General features: G+C 43.6%; 1 protein-coding gene across 1 annotated transcript in view; it reads right to left on the bottom strand.

The window, feature by feature from the left end:
- Positions 1-21,648, bottom strand: part of ENPEP (glutamyl aminopeptidase) — a 144,739-nt gene that overhangs the window by 19,018 nt on the left and 104,073 nt on the right. The window contains exons 12-13 of the mRNA XM_029596150.1: positions 16,257-16,390; positions 12,713-12,768 (exon numbers count right to left, since the gene is read on the bottom strand). Coding sequence (XP_029452010.1) covers positions 12,713-12,768; positions 16,257-16,390 — 190 coding nt within the window. The remainder of the gene's footprint in view (positions 1-12,712; positions 12,769-16,256; positions 16,391-21,648) is intronic.

The following is a 21,648-nucleotide window of genomic DNA, read 5'->3' as shown; positions in this document are numbered from 1 at the left end:
CAAACTTTGGACTTATTAGTTAAAAGACCAGCTTTGTACTAACTGTAAGCCTGGATTTTCAATGGAAACTGTATTCCAAACACAGCACAAAAACCTCCATTTTCAACAGAGGAACCATTTGCTAGAATCTCCATGAAGAGACAGGTAAACATTAAAGCTGCCTCCCATAAAACCTGAGAGATCTAGCGAAAACCCAAACGTTCTCTAACATAGGGGTCCAAAAGCTACAGCCCATATGCATGAGGATTACTTCCCTTAACCAATAAGCCTTGATGCTTTTTACAATTGCTCTCCGCTTTGATGGTGTAGGGGGGAAATGGGAAATTGGATTCAGAGGACAACCAACTCAGGCCCTGACTTTTACAGTCTGGGGTACTGATAAGCAGGCATAAGGGAACAAGCACAGGACTGCTTCTACAGCCAAGTTCAAAAGAAAAGCTCATCAATCAACACCGTCTGAATTTTCAAGAATGCTCCTCACACAGTAAAAATGTTGTTCTGATAATATATAAGGCTTGGGGGTAACCTGCACGGAGTGGCAGTTACAATCCTTAACAGAAAGATGGGGTAACCAGCACAGAGCGGCAGTTACAATCCTTAACAGAAAGATGGGGTAACCAGCACAGAGCGGCAGTTACTATCCTTAACAGAAAGATAGGGGTAACCAGCACAGAATGGCAGTTACTATCCTTAACAGAAAGATGGGGGTAACCTGCACAGAGTGGCAGTTACTATCCTTAACAGAAAGATGGGGGTAACCAGCACAGAGTGGCAGTTACTATCCTTGACAGAAAGATGGGGTAACCAGCACAGAGTGGCAGTTACTATCCTTAACAGAAAGATGGGGGTAACCAGCACAGAGTGGCAGTTACTATCCTTAACAGAAAGATGGGGTAACCAGCACAGAGTGGCAGTTACTATCCTTAACAGAAAGATGGGGGTAACCTGCACGGAGTGGCAGTTACAATCCTTAACAGAAAGATGGGGTAACCAGCACAGAGCGGCAGTTACTATCCTTAACAGAAAGATAGGGGTAACCAGCACAGAATGGCAGTTACTATCCTTAACAGAAAGATGGGGGTAACCTGCACAGTGGCAGTTACTATCCTTAACAGAAAGATGGGGGTAACCAGCACAGAGTGGCAGTTACTATCCTTGACAGAAAGATGGGGTAACCAGCACAGAGTGGCAGTTACTATCCTTAACAGAAAGATGGGGGTAACCAGCACAGAGTGGCAGTTACTATCCTTAACAGAAAGATGGGGGTAACCTGCACGGAGTGGCAGTTACAATCCTTAACAGAAAGATGGGGTAACCAGCACAGAGCGGCAGTTACTATCCTTAACAGAAAGATAGGGGTAACCAGCACAGAATGGCAGTTACTATCCTTAACAGAAAGATGGGGGTAACCTGCACAGAGTGGCAGTTACTATCCTTAACAGAAAGATGGGGGTAACCAGCACAGAGTGGCAGTTAATATCCTTGACAGAAAGATGGGGTAACCAGCACAGAGTGGCAGTTACTATCCTTAACAGAATGATGGGGGTAACCAGCACAGAATGGCAGTTACTATCCTTAACAGAAAGATGGGGGTAACCAGCACAGAATGGCAGTTACTATCCTTAACAGAAAGATGGGGGTAACCTGCACAGAGTGGCAGTTACTATCCTTAACAGAAAGATGGGGGTAACCAGTACAAAGTGGCAATTACTATACTTGACAGAAAGATGGGGTAACCAGCACAGAGCGGCAGTTACTATCCTTAACAGAAAGATAGGGGTAACCAGCACAGAATGGCAGTTACTATCCTTAACAGAAAGATGGGGGTAACCTGCACAGAGTGGCAGTTACTATCCTTGACAGAAAGATGGGGGTAACCAGCACAGAGTGGCAGTTACTATCCTTGACAGAAAGATGGGGTAACCAGCACAGAGTGGCAGTTACTATCCTTAACAGAAAGATGGGGGTAACCAGCACAGAGTGGCAGTTACTATCCTTAACAGAAAGATGGAGGTAACCAGCACAGAGCGGCAGTTACTATCCTTAACAGAAAGATGGGGGTAACCAGCACAGAGTTGCAGTTACTATCCTTAACAGAAAGATGGGGGTAACCTGCACGGAGCGGCAGTTACTATCCTTAACAGAAAGATGGGGTAACCAGCACAGAGCGGCAGTTACTATCCTTAACAGAAAGATGGGGTAACCTTCACTGAGCGGCAGTTACTATCCTTAACAGAAAGATGGGGGTAACCAGCACAGAGTGGCAGTTACTATCCTTAACAGAAAGATAGGGGTAACCTGCACGGAGCGGCAGTTACTATCCTTAACAGAAAGATGGGGGTAACCAGCACAGAGCGGCAGTTACTATCCTTAACAGAAAGATGGGGTAACCTTCACGGAGCGGCAGTTACTATCCTTAACAGAAAGATGGGGGTAACCAGCACAGAGTGGCAGTTATTAATATAAGAAACTTGCTGGGCGGACTGGATGGACCATTTGGTCTTTTTCTGCTGTCGATACCATACTACTGTGGTGTCCGGGTCCCTGTTTGGGTTATTAGCTGCAGTTCGGGAGCTAGATTTTCCGGGGTTCATCCAGCAGGGTGGAAGATAAACTTCCAGGGCCCCTAGGCGTTTCTAAGGAAAACTCCACTGATGCAAGCCTCTGTATCCTAGGCTTCCACTTAAGTACAGGAGTAACCACAATAACCACTGAAAAATAACACCAAACACAGGTGCCAGAAGCAAAAAAAATGAAAGAACAGAATCCACTTTGGACTTTAAAATAAAAGTTAACTTGCAGAAAAAACAAAGTCCCAACCAGCATGGAAATATCAAACTGTGTAAGAATCATAATAGCTGTGGTTTCAGTGTCCCAGTTGCACCACCATCCAGGCTTAATGATCCCTTCCCATTGGAGAGTAGGGAACTGGGCAGCTCCAGCATAAATTAGGAAAATAGGAAGTACCAAAATCCAAACCTAGAATCCATGATTATCACAATCTCTATAAAACTCTTTGCCTTGTTTTGCATTATAGCGTGGGCTTAAAGATCAGAGTCTCAGTCTTTCTGGATATAGAGTGAGTGAGTGAGTGAGAGTGTGTGTGTGAGTGAGTGTGAGTGTGTGTGTGAGAGTGAGTGTGAGTGTGTGTGTGTATTGGGGGGGGGGGGGGGCCCTATCTTCCAGACTGGTCAATTGAAAGTCCAAAAATCTTCTTCATATCTAATGCAGACTCCTTCTCTTCTGATCAAAATCTCAGGAGGTGAAGCTATGACCATTCACGAGGGGGTCTGACAGGGATCTCCACCACCTCCACAGCCTCTCTCTTCCAGTATCGCCTCCCTCTGACTCTGAGCATGCTCATGGGGATATCTGTATCCCAAATGAGCCTCCTACAAAAAGGTGGGATCAATGCAAGGGGAGAGCCTAAAAATACTGTTCTTTCATAGCCGGAAAACCCGGTGGAGACAGAAACAGCAAAGGGCTTAGCCCCTGTCACACTATTTTAGTACGAAGCATGATTTTCTGACCCACTGAACTTTCCTTGCCTGTGGCAGGATTGGCCCAGAACAAGGTTAACTTTTTTTTTTTTTTAATATTTTTTGGTCCAAGTGCGGCATGAGGAAATACTGCAATGCCGGAGGGAGTTCCCCACTGCTGCCGAAAGACGACGAGAACCTAAAGGTTCCTGCCGAAAGGCAGAGGGGAGAAACATATGAGGACGCAGTCTTGGGTTTAGGCGGCTGCATCGCTGTCAAGCACTGGCCACTAACCTGGCAGAGATGGGCCGAAGAGAAAAGCAACGAGAAGACTCCCCACTGGCTTCCCCATTACTATGGTCAACTTCAGGGGTAACGAAGAGCGCTGGCAAGAACACAGTGACGGGTACAGCTTAGCAGCAGCAGCAGCCAGCAGAAACAGCTGGCACCTAACTCCAGTGATCGGAAGGCTTAAATGGGAGTATTGCGTCAGTGCTCACCAGCAGCACAAGATGATGCTAGATCTGTGCTTGTATGCTGCAGCTGTGCATACCGAAAGGATGCCTTGCCATTCATTGTGGCTTGGGAGGTTAGTTATTAACTAGCTATGCTCCAGCTCAGGTGTCCACACACTTATTTTATTTATTTATTTATTTTTAGAGAAGGTTCATATACAAAATTTTAAATCATCAAAATGGCTGAGGTGGGAGGGGATTTCCCCCTCAAAATTCGATAAGAAGAGGGGGCACTGTTCACCACGAGGCAAGATGGACGCCTCTGCCTAAAGCTCCGGAAATCCTCCACCTCACTATCCCGCTTTAGAGAGAATCTCGAGCTAAAAAAAACTTTAAATCTGACTCCCTGCATAAATACAAATAAGAAGGCAGATGTCGATGAAAAAGCGAGGAGCCGACTTGCATTAGTTCTCGTTCACCGGCGGAGTTGCAGAAGACTGGGCCCGACATCTCAGACTGCATGGTAGGGGAAATGGAGGAGATGGAAGCGGAGGCGGTCGAATCCATGCCAAGTTTGTCTGATCTACCCACAAAAAAAGTTTTGAGAGAATGGTTCATGGAACTCTGGGCAGATATGAAAACAAATAAGGAGGAGTTACTCACCTCCTTTGCTGAACTCAGAAAGGAGTTTCTGGCATTGGGGCAGAAAGTCGATGAAATAGATATTCAGGTCAAGCAGCACGCTACGGATATTGTGGATCTAACTCAGACCTCCAAAGACACCCAGACAGAAATAAGTGCGCTGTATGAAAAATTAGAAGATATGGAGAACAGGTCCCATCGCCAAAACGTTCAGATCTGCGGGATACCCAAAATAGCTGAATTCACCAACTGCCTCTCAATTGCATTGGAATTTTGCACCTTCCTGCTATCTCAGGCAGCAAATGAATGAGATCAGGCCAAAGAGACTGGGAGCGCCGAAATAAAAATTGAACGTGCGCATAGATCTCTCGGAGCGCGTCGAGACGGCAAGCCACTGGCTTTCGCCAAAAAGAAAATATTTTCAATATTGCCAGGAAAAAGAAACAGTGGAGCTGGAACAACTTAGAGCTCGCAGTGTGTTAGGACTTGGCCACCAGCACTTTGAAAAAAAGATATGATCTCAGGGCAGTAAAGGAAGAGCTGCACCGTGCTGATATTAGGTATCGCTGGAACTTCCCCTTTGCTCTCTCGTTTCAGCATGCAGGCATCACCTACCGGCCAAAGACTGTGGGAGAAGCTAATACCATCTTTCAACAAGTTGGACTCGAGATTCGGCTCCCGCCACAATCTTCTTCAGCTAAGATGCCCAGAGGGGATGCAGGGCTAAAATGGCGGTGAGTGGAAAGAGCAAGACGGCGCTCTACTACTCGCTCACAGCAGTCACAAGAATCACTGTCCGATCAAGGGTGTCTCTGATGGATAAGTACTGAGTAAGAATTAGCTCCGTCACTTAAAGCACTGCGGAATAGTGATTTTGGTTAATTTGTTGACTATGATGCGGGGATTGTTGTGTTATACAGTTGTCGGTTTGCAAAATGTTAGGTGAGGTGGAGGATGGGGCGGGCGGGCACTCAGAAACCAGGGGTAGACAGAACCCACAGGTTGAGATCCACGGAGTTGGCTAAGTGGATCATATGGGGGGGGAGAAGACATTTTTCAGGGTACAGGAACTTCACCAATTCTAGATAGATTAACCCTACACACGTGCTGTAGGATCGTATGGGGATCCAGAAGGATGTACAATATTTACAGGATAGGACATATGGGTTTTCATGGACTGAGAGCTTCTTGAAATATACCACGTACTACGCACCACTAAGACATGATCTGTATTGTCACTCTTAATGTAAAGGGACTCAATACTTGTAGGAAGAGTTATCTATTACACAGGGACTTGAAGCAGCTAAATGCAACAATTGCATTTGTGCAAGAAACTCACATTAGGAAAAGGCACGAGTGCCTGCTTGCCTTCTGTGAATTCCCTCATATTTTCCATGCGGCGGCCAGCATACACTCAAGGTACGCAGGAACAGGGATTCTTATCTCCTCTGCCATACCTTTTGATACAGTAATGACTGTGGTGGATACGGAAGGCAGGTATGTGTTCATTAAGATCAAACTGGGGAGGGAATTCTTCTCACTACTGTCCATCTATGCCCCCACCTCTTGCCAGGAATTCTTTCTCCAAAAGATCAAGCGATTACTAGATGAGCTTGGGGAAGGCACAGTAATCTGGGGGAGGGGGGGGGAGGGATTTCAATTTAACTCTGAACCACAAACTTGATAATTCTTATCAAGGGACTAAGAATCCAACTCTGTATAATCAAAAAGCCAGGTCTCTATTAAAAGCCATTATGATGGACTGGACTTTACCTGACTCATGGCAACACTGTAATCCATCTTCAAGGGCATATACCTTTTATTCAGCACCTCACAATTCATATTCGCGCATAGACTTCCTCCTAGTGGATAAAAGTCTATTGTTGAAAACTCAACATATTGAAATCGAACCTATAACGTGGTCCGATCATGGTGCCGTCCAAATGGACCTGTCTCTCCAGGGAGGGCAAGGAGGGCAGACTTTTTGGCGACTTAACACATCGCTACTCAGAGAGGATCCGTTTGTTCAAACACTGGCGGGCAACATAAGGGAATATTTTCAAATTAATGCCCACTCTATAGATTCAATTAGTTGCTTATGGGAGTGCTCTAAGGCAGTAGCCCGGGGACATTGTATAGCAAAAGACACTGCACTCAAGAAGAAGAAGGAGCGCCAAAGGCTCTTGCTCTTAAAAGAAATTGATACCTTAGCTAAGCAGCACTTCCAGTCCCAATCCCCAATCTATAAGAAACTATCTGAGGTTAGACTCCAATTACACGCGATTGACGATAGTCAAATTATATATCAACTAGAATTAACTAAACAAGCACACTTTGAGGGGAGTGATAAGGTAGGTAGGTTCTTGGCCCTACAATCAAAGGCTCGGGTCTCACAGAGCAGTATTACAAAAATAAAAGATTTTAATGGTACCCTTACCACTGACCCCAGTGCAATTCGGAAATGCTTCTCTGATTTTTACGCCACCTTGTATAGCTCTAATAAGCACATCCAAAACAATGACATTCAGGCGTATTTAGCTATGATGGAGCTGCCCTCTTTGACTGAGGAACAACAAGCTGCTCTGGATAGACCTATTACAGAACTGGAAATGCGGTTGACTATCAAAACTCTCAAAGCTAGCAAATCCCCAGGGCTTGATGGGCTACCTGGAGAATATTACAAAGCCCTGACAGATTCTCTAGCTCCCCCTCTCACTGAGCTTTTTAATTATATCAGGGAAGGGGGACCCTTTCAAGCTCAGTCCAATGTAGCTGGAATTACAGTGCTGCCCAAACCTGGACGAGACCCCACCTTCTGTGGGTCATATAGACCCATTTCAATAATTAATAGAGATGTGAATCGTGTGCCCGATCGTTTAACGATCAGGTTTGGATGGAGGGAGAAAAAAATCGGATCGTTAGAGATGTGAATTGGAATCGGTTCTGATTCCAATTCACATCGTTAATTTTTTAGTGAGGCCTGAGCAGATAAAAAAAAACCCACCCCGATCCTTTACAAATGACCCCTTTGCTCTCCCACCCTCCCGAACCCCTCCCAAAATGTTAAATTACCTGGTGGTCCAGTGGGGGGGGGGAGGGGTCCCGGCGCAATCTCCCGCTCTTGGGCCATCGGCGCCATTTTGGCTACCACTGATAAAAATGGGGATGTCACAGGGAGCGACCGTCGCTCCCTGTGACATAGTGAGGGCAAAGGCGATCGACTGCCAGTATGGCGCTGATCGCCTTTGCCCTCACTTTGTCACAGGGAGCGACCGTCGCTCCCTGTGACATAGTGAGGGCAAAGGCGATCGGCGCCATTTTGAAACCAGTCCAGCACCGGCACCGGCACCGAGGGTATGATTGAAGGGATGGCTCCCGGACCCCCCACTAGACCACCAGGTACATGTAAAAGGTTTTTGGGGGGGTCGGGAGGGTGGGAGAAGCAAAGGGGTAATTTGTAAAGGGTCGGGGTGGTTTGTTTTTTTTATCGGGCCATCGGCGCCATTTTTATCAGTGGTAGCCAAAATGGCGCCGATGGCCCGAGAGCGGGAGATCGCGCCGGGACCCCCCCCAACTGGACCACCAGGTAATTTAACATTTTGGGGGGGTTCAGGAGGGTGGGGGAGGGTAAAGGATTGGTTTTAAAGGGTCGGGGTGGGTTTAGGCGTTGTTTTGGTGTGCCGGTTTTCCCGCCCTCCCCCCAAATAATTCCCGTACTCGATTTAACAATTTTTCACGATAAATCAAGGGAATTCCTATTGTATCGAGTCCCTTACCGATTAATGACGATTTTAAAATTATCGGACGATAATTTAAATCGTTAAAAAACGATTCACATCCCTATTAATTAATCAAGATTTAAAGATACTAGCTAGGATATTTGCAATGCGACTGAATCGATACTTACCATCAATGATTCACTCTGACCAAGTAGGCTTTGTACCCCAAAGAATGGCTGCTGACATTGTGAGGAAAATTGTAGGCTTAGTATGGTGGGCCAAGAAAGAGAATATACCCGCAGTCCTCCTCTCTATAGACGCTGAGAAGGCATTTGACTTAGTTTATTGGCCTCTCTTATTTCATACACTAAGATGAATTTCAGTCCCTACTTCACACAATGGATAGCACAATTGTATAATAGCCCTAAAGCTATGGTGAAAGTAAACGGTGGATATGGGGATACTTTCTTGATTGGTAAAGGCACTCAGCAGGGATGCCCAATGTCCCCCTTGCTTTTTGCTCTGTTTCTTGAGCCATTCGCGACCCGTGTTTGGGCATCGTCAGCCATACAGGGGATACAGATGGGCACCTCTAACTTTAAACTTTCACTATTTGCTGACGACATCATGCTCACATTAGCAGAACCTAGTACCTCTTTACAAGGCGTAGAACAGGAGTTGGTGTCCTTCAGCAAAGTCTTGGGGTTCAAGGTGAATTTTGAAAAATCTGAGCTGTGAATATTAATTTAATACCTTCGGAGGTCCAAAATATCACCAATAACTTCCCCTTTCATTGGCCCAAGAAATCCCTGAAATATCTGGGCATACATCTCAATTCTGTGGTTACAGAGTTATTTTCTCTTAATTATGTTCCATTAATGCGAAATATTGATAGAGATCTAGACACATGGCATAGAGGATTCTTTACATGGTTTGGGCAAATAGCCATTATTAAAATGAATGTCTTACCCTGATACCTTTATTTGTTCTCCACGTTACCCGTCTTTCTATCAACACACCTATTACGCAGGTTGCAAAAGAAACATTTTGACTTCATATGGCGGTGCCGGCCACCCAGAGTAGCCCGACATATATTGTTTCAGCCTAAGCTACGGGGCGAGTTGGGAGTCCCTGATTTGCAAGCATACTACTACTTGGCCTCGCAGCTGAGGGCATTATTGGACATGGCAAGAGAGCATATGCCTAAGCAATGGTTCACTATTGAGCAGTTTATGCTGGGTCCTATGCCCATTGGAGCCCTTCCATGGCAACCACGTTCATCTTGGAGGTCCCTCTTGAATATTTCTTGGTCCTTACAAACCACCTTAAAGATCTGAGCTCATTGGAAACTTAAATTAGTAGGGGATCATTCCTACTTCTACCAAACATCCCTTTTTACATAATAAGGAGTTTGCAGCTGGTTATCAGTCTAAGGCTTTTCGGAAGTGGCAATCCGTGGGCATAACAACTCTTGGCCATATGTTTCAAGGGGGGGGAGTTATTATCTTGGGATCGTCTGACTGACAAATATACACTAGACCCTAATCACTTTTTGGCTTATGCACAACTTCACCATTTTCTTAAAGTTATTATTACTACAGGGAAATTACGAACGAATAGATCCCTTTTTGAAACTTTTGTTTGCATGCTGACAACTTGCCTAAGGGGATCTCAAAGATCTATCAGTCTTTATGCTCTGTAGAGACACTCATCACTCCCCATATACTGAAGTGGGAGGAGGACCTGGGGGCCCGCTTTCGGCAAAAGCCTGGGACACTATCTTCAAGAGAGCTAGCAAATGTGCTATATCCGCCAGACTACAAGAACATAGCTATAAGATGGTGTACAGATGGCATTTTGAAACTGAACTCTTACATAGGATATGTAATCCCCCACAGCCTCTTGCTGGAGAGGCTGTGGGGGATTAGGTTCCTACTTCCACATATGGTGGACCTGCCTCAAGATAACCCCTTACTGGAGTGCCTTAGCTAGCTGACTGGGTCAACTGCTGTCAATACAATTTACATGGGACCCTGCGGCTGCTTTGTTAAATGCGCCAGTAGATGGGTTAGACCGGTTTCAGCAAAAACTGTGCACATTTCTGCTGATAGTGATTCGCACAACACTTGCCCAATGCTGGAAGACTACCAAAATCCCAGCTTTAGCTGAAGTTCTGGCCAAATTGCAGGGATATCGATGGCTGGATCATTTAATGGCAGTCAAGCATAACCACTTAGCTCATTATTATAAAGTGTGGTGACGTTTACTTGACTGGGTTCCAACAGCTGACTATCTCATAGACCTCAAACCACCGCCAACTGTTTTATAGCCTGTTGAAATGCCACATCTGAGAACTATTAGCCCAGGATATCTCAAGTCCATTGTTTTCCGAGAGACTTAAATGTATAAATAGATCTGAGGGCACATGCTACACAACGCTCTCACTTACACTAAGTTGAGTATACCTGCATTTGTTGCTATGTTTAGGGATGCTTATGTCACAGGGGCTACCGGTGCCATTGGTCAGCCCCTGTCACATGGTAGGAGCAATGGATGGCCGGCGCCATCTTGTGCTCCTACCATGTGACAGGGGCTGACCAATGGCACCAGTAGCCCCTGTGACATAGAAGGTCAAAGGCTATCGGCGTCATTTTGAATACCGGCAGCCGAGGGCATGAGTGCAGAAGATGGCTCCCGGACCCCCGCTGGACCACCAGGGAGTTTTGGTAAGTCTTGGGGGGTCAGGAGGGTGGGGGATTGTACTTAATTCAATTTTAGCTGGGAAACTAATAAGAATTAACGCATGTACATATCGGGGGGCCCCCCTTGCCGAATGCAACGTATCTGCCCCCCGACAAATACGAATCCCGAATGCAACGTATGGCATCCCTCTGCACATCCCTAGCATCCAGTGAAATGGGGGGGGGGGGGGTGTACACATGCAAATAGTTAAGAATAAAACTTCCAACCTACTCTGGCAGAAGGAGCATAGCAAGGGGGATGACATAATAAGAGCTGTGCACGGAACAAAACATGTAATATTCCAATCATAACAGCAATTCTCAGACAGCCAATTAATGCAGGTAATTCACTTTGAAAACTGCCCTCAATAATCCTAAGGATGGGGGAACTGCTTTTCAATAGGCTGGGCTTAGTGTGACACAGAAGAAACGATCCAGAGTGCATTTAAGTTTGGCACTGCTATGTGTGGCACAATACAAGCGTTTGTCTTTTTCTTCAAAAAGGAAATAAATGAGAAAACTCTTTGCTTTAATTGGAAGTAAATCCTCATCTCCCCACTTTTACCCCTGCTTTTCAGTTTCAATAGAGTTTTTCAAATTTCAGTGGCATTTTTAAACTGCCATGTAAAGGTTTGCCCTTAAGAATCAGGATCAATCCATGAAATTCATAGAGGTCAATATTGAGCAAAGCGGTGAGCAGACAAAATTATCTGGCTAAAATTAGTTTCAGAAGTTACCTGGATAACCTTATCTGATTGACTTTAGGGCTGCTCTCCTGTGGTCCTAAAGTTAGCTAGATAAGTAATCTGGATAACTTTGAATATTGTTAGCTAGATTTCTTATGCAGCTAATTTAACTCTGTGCCAGAATGCCCTTGAAATGCCTCCAACTTATCCGGATGAGTTTCATCTGGCTAACTGGATATCTTGGAAGTGGTCAGATTCGCAGCTTGTCTAAGTCTTGAACCCTAGCCAGACAAACCGCTTGAATTTTGATCTTCTAGTTTTCTATCAACTTTAAGACAACTCAAGTGAATTGGGAAGTCATAGCCATCTCCAGTTCTAAGAGATCAGAATTTGCAAGTGGAAGGAGATATAGTAAAATAAGGTGATGATTTTCTGCATTATTTAGCCATCTAGCTAGGGAGTTAGGCATAGGCAGTGAGATACCATGGGAAGAATTTCCCCATCTCAAGGTCTAAATTTGGCCACCAAAAAAATTGGATAACCCTTGGGTGAAATTAGGGTGGGAGAGGCAATTTAGGAAACTATGATTTTCAGCATTAGACATCTAACATAGGCACCCAAACTTAGGTATTTTAACAGCAGCCAAAATTCTACACATCCTGATTTTGGCTGCCTAGATTTAGAGAAATTTTCAGCCAAAAACCTAGCTGCAAAAATCAGGCTGCCTAGATCAGATCTTTAGTGATTTTTGAAAATACACCCTTAAATGTGTCATGAAATACGACATTAGGCCCTAACATATGTTTTTTGATAGGAACAAGTGAGTAAAGAAGAAAAAAAAACAGGATGAGAAAAACAAAAATAAAAACTAAAACCAGGTGAATGACCAAACTATCCATATAAAAGTTTAGACCCATTTAACTAATCTGGTTAGTGCATTCACATGAAACAAACCCACATTTTTCTACCTACCTACAGTATTATACATACCTTGCTAAAGCAAAAGCATCATCAAAAAACCCAGCTCGATCAGCTTCTGAAAAATTCTAAAGACAAATAAAGAAGCAGACATTAACAACTAGAAGCTTTAACAAGTTGTAAAGAAAACAAAAATGCTAAAGTGCTCTCCCAGTGCAAAAAGATAATCAAATGTCATTGCTACAGACAGGTACTAGTTTATAATAGGACAATATTCAAAAGATCTAGGTGACTATTTTAAGGAGTTAGACACCTAGATCTGCCTAAATGAAAAGTCCCACTTGCTGAACATCAAAATTGAGGGGCCTATTTTCATGAGTGAGCCTAAATTTAGCCAGCCACATTCGTGGTGGATCTGGGGTACATAGGTGTCAGGGTAAAAGTTAAGCGGATAGCATTGATTTTCAGTGCTAGCTTCCTAACTTGGCTGGTCAAATCTAGGTGCTGCCATAACAGTCCTAAATTTGGCCATGTAGATAGTCCCTCCCTCCTGCCTGAAGAAACAATACAGCAGAAGGTTATCTCCCCACCCCATGTGGCGGTCAAGCTGGTGGAGAGGTGTCCAGAAATCCCCCTCCACCCACACACACACATACACCCCCCCACACACACCCACACACACTCACTCATACACACACACCCCTTCACACACCCACTCATACACACACACCCCCTACACACACCCACTCATATACACACACCCCTACACACACCCACACACACACCCTACACACACCTACTCATACACATACACCCCCCTACACACACACACCCCCTACATACACCCACTCATACACATACACCCCCCTACACACACCCACTCATACACACACCCCTACACACCCACTCATACGCATACACACACCCACTCATACACATACACACAACCACTCATACCCCTTCACACACCCCTACACACACCCACTCATACACACCCCCTACACATACCCACTCATAGACATACATACCCTCTATACACACACATACCCCCTACACACACTCATACACATACATACACACACCCCTACACATACTCACTCATATACATCCCCCTACACACACCCACACACACTCACTCATACACATCCCCCTACACACACCCACTCATACACATACACCCCCTACACACACCCACACACACCCACGCACCCCCCTACACACACACACACCCCTACACACACACACACCCAGTCATACACATACACACACCCCTACACATACCCACACATACTCACTCATACACATACACACCCCCCTACACACCCCCACACATACTCACTCATACACATACATACCCCCCTACACACCCCCACACACAATATCCCCCTCCCATCTGCCCTATAGTGAAAGCTGGATGTGGGGGACGCTAACCTCCCCTACCCTACCAAACTCCCCCTCCCCGGTATGAAGATATTTGGCACTCTAGGCAAACTTTACAGCTTTACACATCCCCCAACTCTTCCCATAACCAATTAAATATTATGTATTTATAACAGTGGATGCTCTTGCTACATGCCGTATATCAAATTCATTAAATAATAATAATTCTAAACTTTTTAACAAATTTTCCAAACACCAATAAAATATTTCAAAATAGCAGACACAATTACAACTAATAAAGATTTTAAAATATCCCCTTCTCTTCATACCTGGGAACTTTTGATTTCCCGATGCCCTGAGAATGTGGATTAGCAAGCAGCAGGAATGGATATTGTGCATACAGAGTTTTTCCTCTCTCTCACTCACATACACTCTGAATAATGCACAAACGCTCTATCTTTTTCACAAACATGCTCACATATAAATATACTTGCTCTTTCTCACACACACACTCAAACATTTTCTCACACTCACATACGCTCTCATGTTCACAAAGACGTACTCACACATACTCATGCTCAGGTTCACAAACACAATCTCACACATGTGCTGTCTCAAACATATGCTCTCTCTTTTACACAAGCATAGATGTTCTCTCACCCATTTATTTATTTAGTTAGTTGTTTTATATACCATCGTTATATAAAATCACAATGGTATATAAAATCACAACGGTTTACAAAAGTAGCCTTCATCTTTGGGTCATTAGATAAATTGGTATAATACAATTTGGTAAAACACATACATTGGGACTATACGATACAGTATTATATGTACTCTGACATGAAACATATATACATTGCAGCACATAGTTCTTTTACTTCTCGACTGAGGAGGAGTACAAGGGTTAATAGGGTTGGGATTCTGTTTAGTAGTATACATGTCATAAGGAGTAGTCAACAGCTGCTTAGTTCTCTCATTACTTGGTATTGTTTTTGGTGTTGATATTGTTGCTTCTTCATTCGGTTAGCATTTAAGTTAGATTAGAAGCATTTTTAAACAGCCATGTTTTTACTTCACGTTTGAATGTCTTTTTCTCTGGGATCAGTCAAATTGTCTCCGGTGAGTTCCATAGTTTAGGTCCTGCTATGGAAAACCTGGGATTACTTATTTGCTTTGGGCGTATGCTCCGGAAAAAAGGTACAGTTAATAGTCCGGAAGCACAGGCAGCAGCAGCAGCCCTCTCCTCTTTGTGCTTGCGCTGCTCCTGCTCTACTCTTCAGGCCTGCCGCTGCTCAGCTTCCTGCTCCTCCTTGTTTCTTTGGCCCCACCCTCCACTGCTTGGCCGCCTGCTCCTTATTGTTTCTTCGACCCCCATGAGCCCGCTGTTGTGGAAGCTCCTGTTCTGCCTCCTTTTATCATCCCCGCGGGCCTGCCACTGCTCCTTCGACCTAGCATGCCCACTGTGACTTTTCTTCACCCTGCGGGCCTGTCGCTGCTGGAGCTTCTGCTCCTTTATTTTCCTTCAGCTCCGCCGCTGCCGACTCTCCTGCGCCTTCGATTTTCTTTGCCCCACATCCTATCGCTGCTGGAGCTCCTGCTTCTACGCAGCCTGTCACTGCTGGAGCTCTTGCTCCTTCGTTTTTCTTTGGCATCAGGGGCCTGCCCTTCCGCTCTCTCTCATTTCTTAGGCCTCCGCGGGCCTGAAGCTGCTCCTACTGCAACGATGGCGTTTCTTCCTGTCGGCAGATGCCCCCCGCAACTCCACTTCCTCTTCCGGCCCGTGTTGGCAAGAAGAACATGCAATCACTCTGCCACCCCCAGGACAGCAGTACTCGAGGAGGTCACCTAGTCTGCCTAGTATTCCACCAGCCTTGCACACACAAGCCATTTCGAAAGTTATCTTCCCTGTGAGCAGTAGAGTTTTTCATGGGCATAAATGCATGTTTATGCCCATATAGTTGGTGAATAGGCCCCTTAATCTTTTATTTTCACAAGTACTGCAGTTTTAGGATCAGCTGTTCTTTTCATAGTTGTGTCCCAAGCCCAGAAGATTCTCCTGCCCCCATCCCAGTATCATTTCACCCTAAGATTCCCAGCCGGCCATGGTCAGCACAGCTCCCACTCATACTTTTATACAGAGATTTTCTAACAAACGTTGCGATTCCTACAGTTCAAAAAAATTAAGTTGTCTGCTTTGATACTTAAAAATGTAATTCAGCAGGATATGACATACCTTGTGATCTGTCTCCAGGAAATCTGCCAGATTCTGCCAAGTTTGCTGTTCATAATTGACACGGAAAAATCCAATATGTGCTGGGTTTATTTTCAGAATGTCACCCTCAATAACCTCATTTGTCAAATTAATTCCTGTTGCAAAAAAAAAGACAAAAAGAGCTAAAGATGCTATTTCAGACTAACATTCAAACCAACAACAAAGAGGTAGTATACAAAAAAGTTGTATAAATACAAAAACCAAATACGATAATGTAGTGAAGAAAGCTCCAAATGGAAAAAACAAAACAAACATCAATTCTTCACTTATCAATTTAAATATGAAGAGGGATATAACAAGAATGTTTCAGGGCATGCAAAATTGTGGCAAGATACTATAAAATGTTTGGTCTGCCTACAATAGTACATTGGCCATTAGTTTTGGTTATATCCATCAACTAACTCCTCCTGAAAAAGCTGGACACCAGTGAAACAAGAGCCTCTTGCTGGAGTTTTAAAAGAAACATTGTCTTGAAGGGGTTTAAAAGAAATACCCCCTCTGAATCAAGGGACATTTGTTGCGATTTATAGATATTTGGGAGAACCTTTTTTTTTGTTTATATAATTGTTTCTGAATTCACATGTGTAAAAACATTGCTACATTTCACTTGTTTGTGAGATTGAAGAAGGTGTAGATCTGTGAGATGTGGTGTGCGTTGTTTGATTTGAGTGTGATTGTTTTTATGGATAAAATTTTTTTTGCACAACTAATTTTTATAGTTTTGATATTGTGTAGGGTGTATGCAATTTTATAGGCAAATTTGACACCTAATAATATAGAGCAAACCATAAGAAGTTTTTGGTAACTAAATTTTATTAGGAAGAGGAGAAAACTTTATAATAAAAATTTTGTGATTATTGTTTTTTTTCCTTTTTCTTGTATATTTTTGGTTTTCCACTTTTTGGGGAATTTTTTCTCACCTTCTTTTTTGTTTATCTAATAATTATTTTGAAACAACCCTGACATTAGCTAATGTTTCAGCAGTCCTGTGTCAGGGGGACAATGAAATCTTGTTGAAAACGTATCTGAATATGGTGCTCTGTATCAAGACACACAACGGTCTCACAGGAATAATACATGGAATCCACTTGAACCATTGATCGCATAAGACGCTGAATTTAAAGACTTATACGGAATGCAGAAAAATTAAAATGAGACCAATCAATAAAACTAATATCCATCTTCACAGGAACACAGACAGATCATAATCAGAATTAAGACCATTGGGTGCAAGAGTACTTAAATGATGAATGGAAGCGGCCATTAACAAAGAATTTCAGTTCATTAAACACATGTTGAAATTCCTTACAGTATATAACTAAAAGAGCTGTTGTGCGGGAATGTTTTAGACAACTACGATGTTCAATCATTTTTATGCTTATTGTACGTATAGTTTTACCCACATAGAATTTGTCACATTTGATCACATATCTCACTTAAGAAGATTGGCAAGTGGTAGTAGATCGTAGTTTGATCATCATTTGTGTTGAAGGAAAACCAAGAATATCTGTATGTATAGAAACTGTGTGCCCAGCTGGTTGGTGTCCAGATGTGTCAATCTGACGGAACCAAAATATCTTGCAGATTAAGACCTTGGATATAAGCAAACTGAGGAACATCTTTAAAAACTATGCAATACATGCCAGTGATGTAAGATAGATGTCCGAATTTCATGAATATGAGGAGAAAAAGGTAACACACACATACAGGTACATTTTAAAAGGAGCACTCGTGCACCCAGAAATGGGCATATTGGGCACCCGAGCAAAAATATGCTTAATTTTATTTTGTGCATGCGAACTCACACAAGTGACCATGGGGGGGGGGGGGGGGGGGGGGGGAGAGAGAGAGAGTGAGAGCACCTCTGTTAGACAATCTGACACTCTATATATCTCCCACTGTAAGAGGGGCACTTCAAATCAGGGTGGGTTTTGGGGGTGCGGTGTTACAAGGGTCTATAGAACCTTGTGCCCTAGGCAGACCAATGTAAAACTGTCCCCCTTCAAAACCCACCCTGAGTTGAAAGTGCCCCTCTTACAGTGGGAGATATAAAGAGTGTCATATTGTCTCTCTCTCTCCCTCCCCTCCTCCAGTGTTCAGGATCCCTCTGGCCCAAAATCTCCAGATTTGTGCCTCATCAGGATCAATAGTAAAGTTACGTAGGTAACATGGCATGCAATGTTCAGCCTTGCAAAATTCAGGGATTACGTGCGTAAGTCTTGGCCCCACCCCAAAAACGTCCATGCCCCACCCCTTTTCTGCCTCCTTATTCTTGACACGCACACAGGTATGTACGTGCGTCCTTCCCAGCTTCTTAAAATTTGCGTTGCTCGTGCACAGCCCACATACAGGTGCATGGGACCTTTTTTGCAGGAGCAACACTTTTAAAATCTATCTGACAACGTGTAATTTATCTTTGGAAAATGTTTCGGAGAAAAGTCATTCTTGATGACAAAATCTGGCTCTCACATATGCCTTCACAGTAATGCTGATATCCATGTATCAGAAAACGTTCAATCAAAGTATTAGCTTGTGCTTGAAACTCAGGAATATAAGAATAAATACAATGAAGTCTAAAAAACTGGCTCACCTATAGGCTCTCTTTCAAAGATTGGGGGTGAGCGCTATCAAACTGTAACAGACTATTGGTTTATGAAATAGAATGATCTTAAAACCCATTAGAGGTCTTCAAAATAGTTAAATCCAAAAAATATATTCTAGAAAAATCACGAATAGCACTAAATTTTAGATTAGGGTCCAAATTGTTTAGCCAATGAAAAAACAAACATCAAATTGGGAACAAGACTTCATCCATAGCAAAAAAAAACCCCCATCTTCTATAAAACATTTCCAAACCACCAACTGTTGCTTGAAGGGATAATCTAAACACCATCATTCTTCAAAGGCACCCATTCAAATTGCCTATGTCTGGCACCATAGTCAATCTCCTCGCTGTACCCCTGATTTGGTCATAAAATTGTTGATCAAAAGAAAAAATAATTTTTGTTAAAACAATTCTGTTAAAAATATCATAAAGTAGGAACATGATGAGGACGTTAACACTGATCTAAGACTTGTGTGACAGCTTCCAATGCATGTTAATGTGATATATTAGTATCTAAAGCTACAATTTCAAGTGTCATTAATAAAAGATCGCAGTGTCGTATTGTAGATTTTTGCAAATGAAATATGATTTTGTGAATCCTGGAAGGGAGGCTTTCCAGTCTTTTGCATTGAGTGCCACATGTATGATTATCTCCTAGCTGGTGAGCTCCTAGCCCTCAGAGAACGAGTCTGATCCCTGGAGGCTAGAGTGGCAGACCTGGAGGAGCTAAGGGAGACAGAGTGATATATACCAAAGAGATTGAATCCCTTTTAAAAAGGCAGAAACCTTCAAGCCATCCGGCCGATAACATCCCATCGAGACTCCTGCTTCTCATCCCAAATGCGATCTCAGGACCTCTGACCAGTATCATAAACAGTCTTCTAATGCAAGGAAGCTACCCAGACAGTCTAAAAACCGCCTCACTCAAGCCCCTCCTCAAGAAACACAACTTAGATCCGAATGTTTTAGCTAATTTCAGACCCATCTCGAACCTCCCATTCGTTGCCAAACTAACGGAAAAACTGGTAAACACCCAACTTTCTGAATATCTCGAAGACCACAAGATCCTATACCCATCGCAATATGGTTTTCGTAAATCACGCAACACGGAGACCCTTCTCATTTCACTTACTGACCATATTATCATGGGGTTAGACAAAGGACACTCCTTTCTGTTAATCCTGTTAGACATCTCAGTGGCATTTGACACCGTCAACCATACCATCCTGCTGGATCGCCTAACAGACATCGGCATCTCCGGATCTGCCCACAACTGGTTCAAGTCCTTCCTCAGCAATAGGACTTTCAAAGTCAAAATCAACAATAAAGAGTCACCCATAACTAAATCAACTCTTGGCGTACCTCAGGGTTTCTCCCTATCTCCTACCCTCTTTAATATTTACCTCCTCCCCCTCTGCCAACTGTTAACAGACCTCAACCTAATTCATTATCTGTACGCAGACGACGTACAGATTCTAATCCCAATAACAGAATCAATCTCAAAAGCACTCACCCATTGGAACAACTGCCTTCTATCCATCACTAACCTACTTAACAGCTTAAACCTGGTTCTCAACGCCTCTAAGACAGAGCTGCTCCACATCTCCTCAAACGAAATCAATATCTCCCCACCATCACCACACAGCCCTCACATTACCTGCAAGCAGGTTAGAGACCTTGGGGTAATACTAGACAATCGACTAAACCTTAAGAAAATGGTCAACACAACATCCAAAGACTGTTTCTTCAGATTACAGATTCTGAAACGTCTTAAACCACTCTTATTCTTCCACGACTTCAGGACAGTCCTCCAAGCGCTACTGTTCGCCAAAATAGACTACTGCAGTGCCCTTTTCCTAGGCCTCCCCAAATCCACTACCAAACCACTGCAGATGTTACAAAATGCGGCTGCGAGATTGCTGACCAGTACCAGCCACAGCGAACACATCTCTCCCATCCTCAGGAACCTACACTGGTTACCAGTTAATTTCAGAATTCTATACAAATCAATCACAGTAATTCATAAAGCTATCCATCATCATCTCCAACTCGACCTGGAAATTCCATTCAAACTCTACTCCTCTAACAGACCAACCAGAGGTACTCTCAAAGGCACTCTGAAATTCCCTCCTACTAAAGCCTCACGCCTCTCGATGACAAAGGACAGATCTTTTTCAATAGCTGGCCCATCTATTTGGAATAGCATCCCATCAAGCCTCAGAGTAGAGCCTTGCCTGTTAACTTTTAGAAAACGACTTAAAACCTGACTCTTTCACCAAGCCTTCGCCGACCCACCAGACAATCACTAGTTGTCCTTCACGCTTACCCGTCACGGTGTTTATTCTCACGAATGGACTCTGACTCTTCCAGATTAAAGCACCATTAAGCTTTAACCCGTACGCACTATGGTATCACTTTGTATTTATTTATTTCCTGCCTCGTCTTCCTTCCAGCTTCCTGCAAGCTTCCAAGTTCTCTTACCCTGTTGATTGTAATTTTTGACTCATTCCTACCTATTGTTTACCTTTCGTTTACTTGAATTGCTACCCCAGTTATATTCTTGTTTATTGTAAACCGATCTGATATGGTTATTTACTATGAAGGTCGGTATATAAAACTGTTAAATAAAAAAATATATAGAGGAGACCTTCAGGAACAACGTAGAGAAGTCCTACCTCCAATCTGGTAGCCCCTGTGTTGTCTTGGAGGAGAAAGGTCACCTGGAAGGAAAGTGTCACCTTGATGAGG

Source organism: Rhinatrema bivittatum, chromosome 1 (assembly GCF_901001135.1).
Source record: "Rhinatrema bivittatum chromosome 1, aRhiBiv1.1, whole genome shotgun sequence".
Taxonomy (NCBI): Eukaryota; Metazoa; Chordata; class Amphibia; order Gymnophiona; family Rhinatrematidae; genus Rhinatrema; species Rhinatrema bivittatum.
Note: the sequence above shows the minus strand (reverse complement) of the source record. Positions and strands in the feature narration are given on the sequence as shown.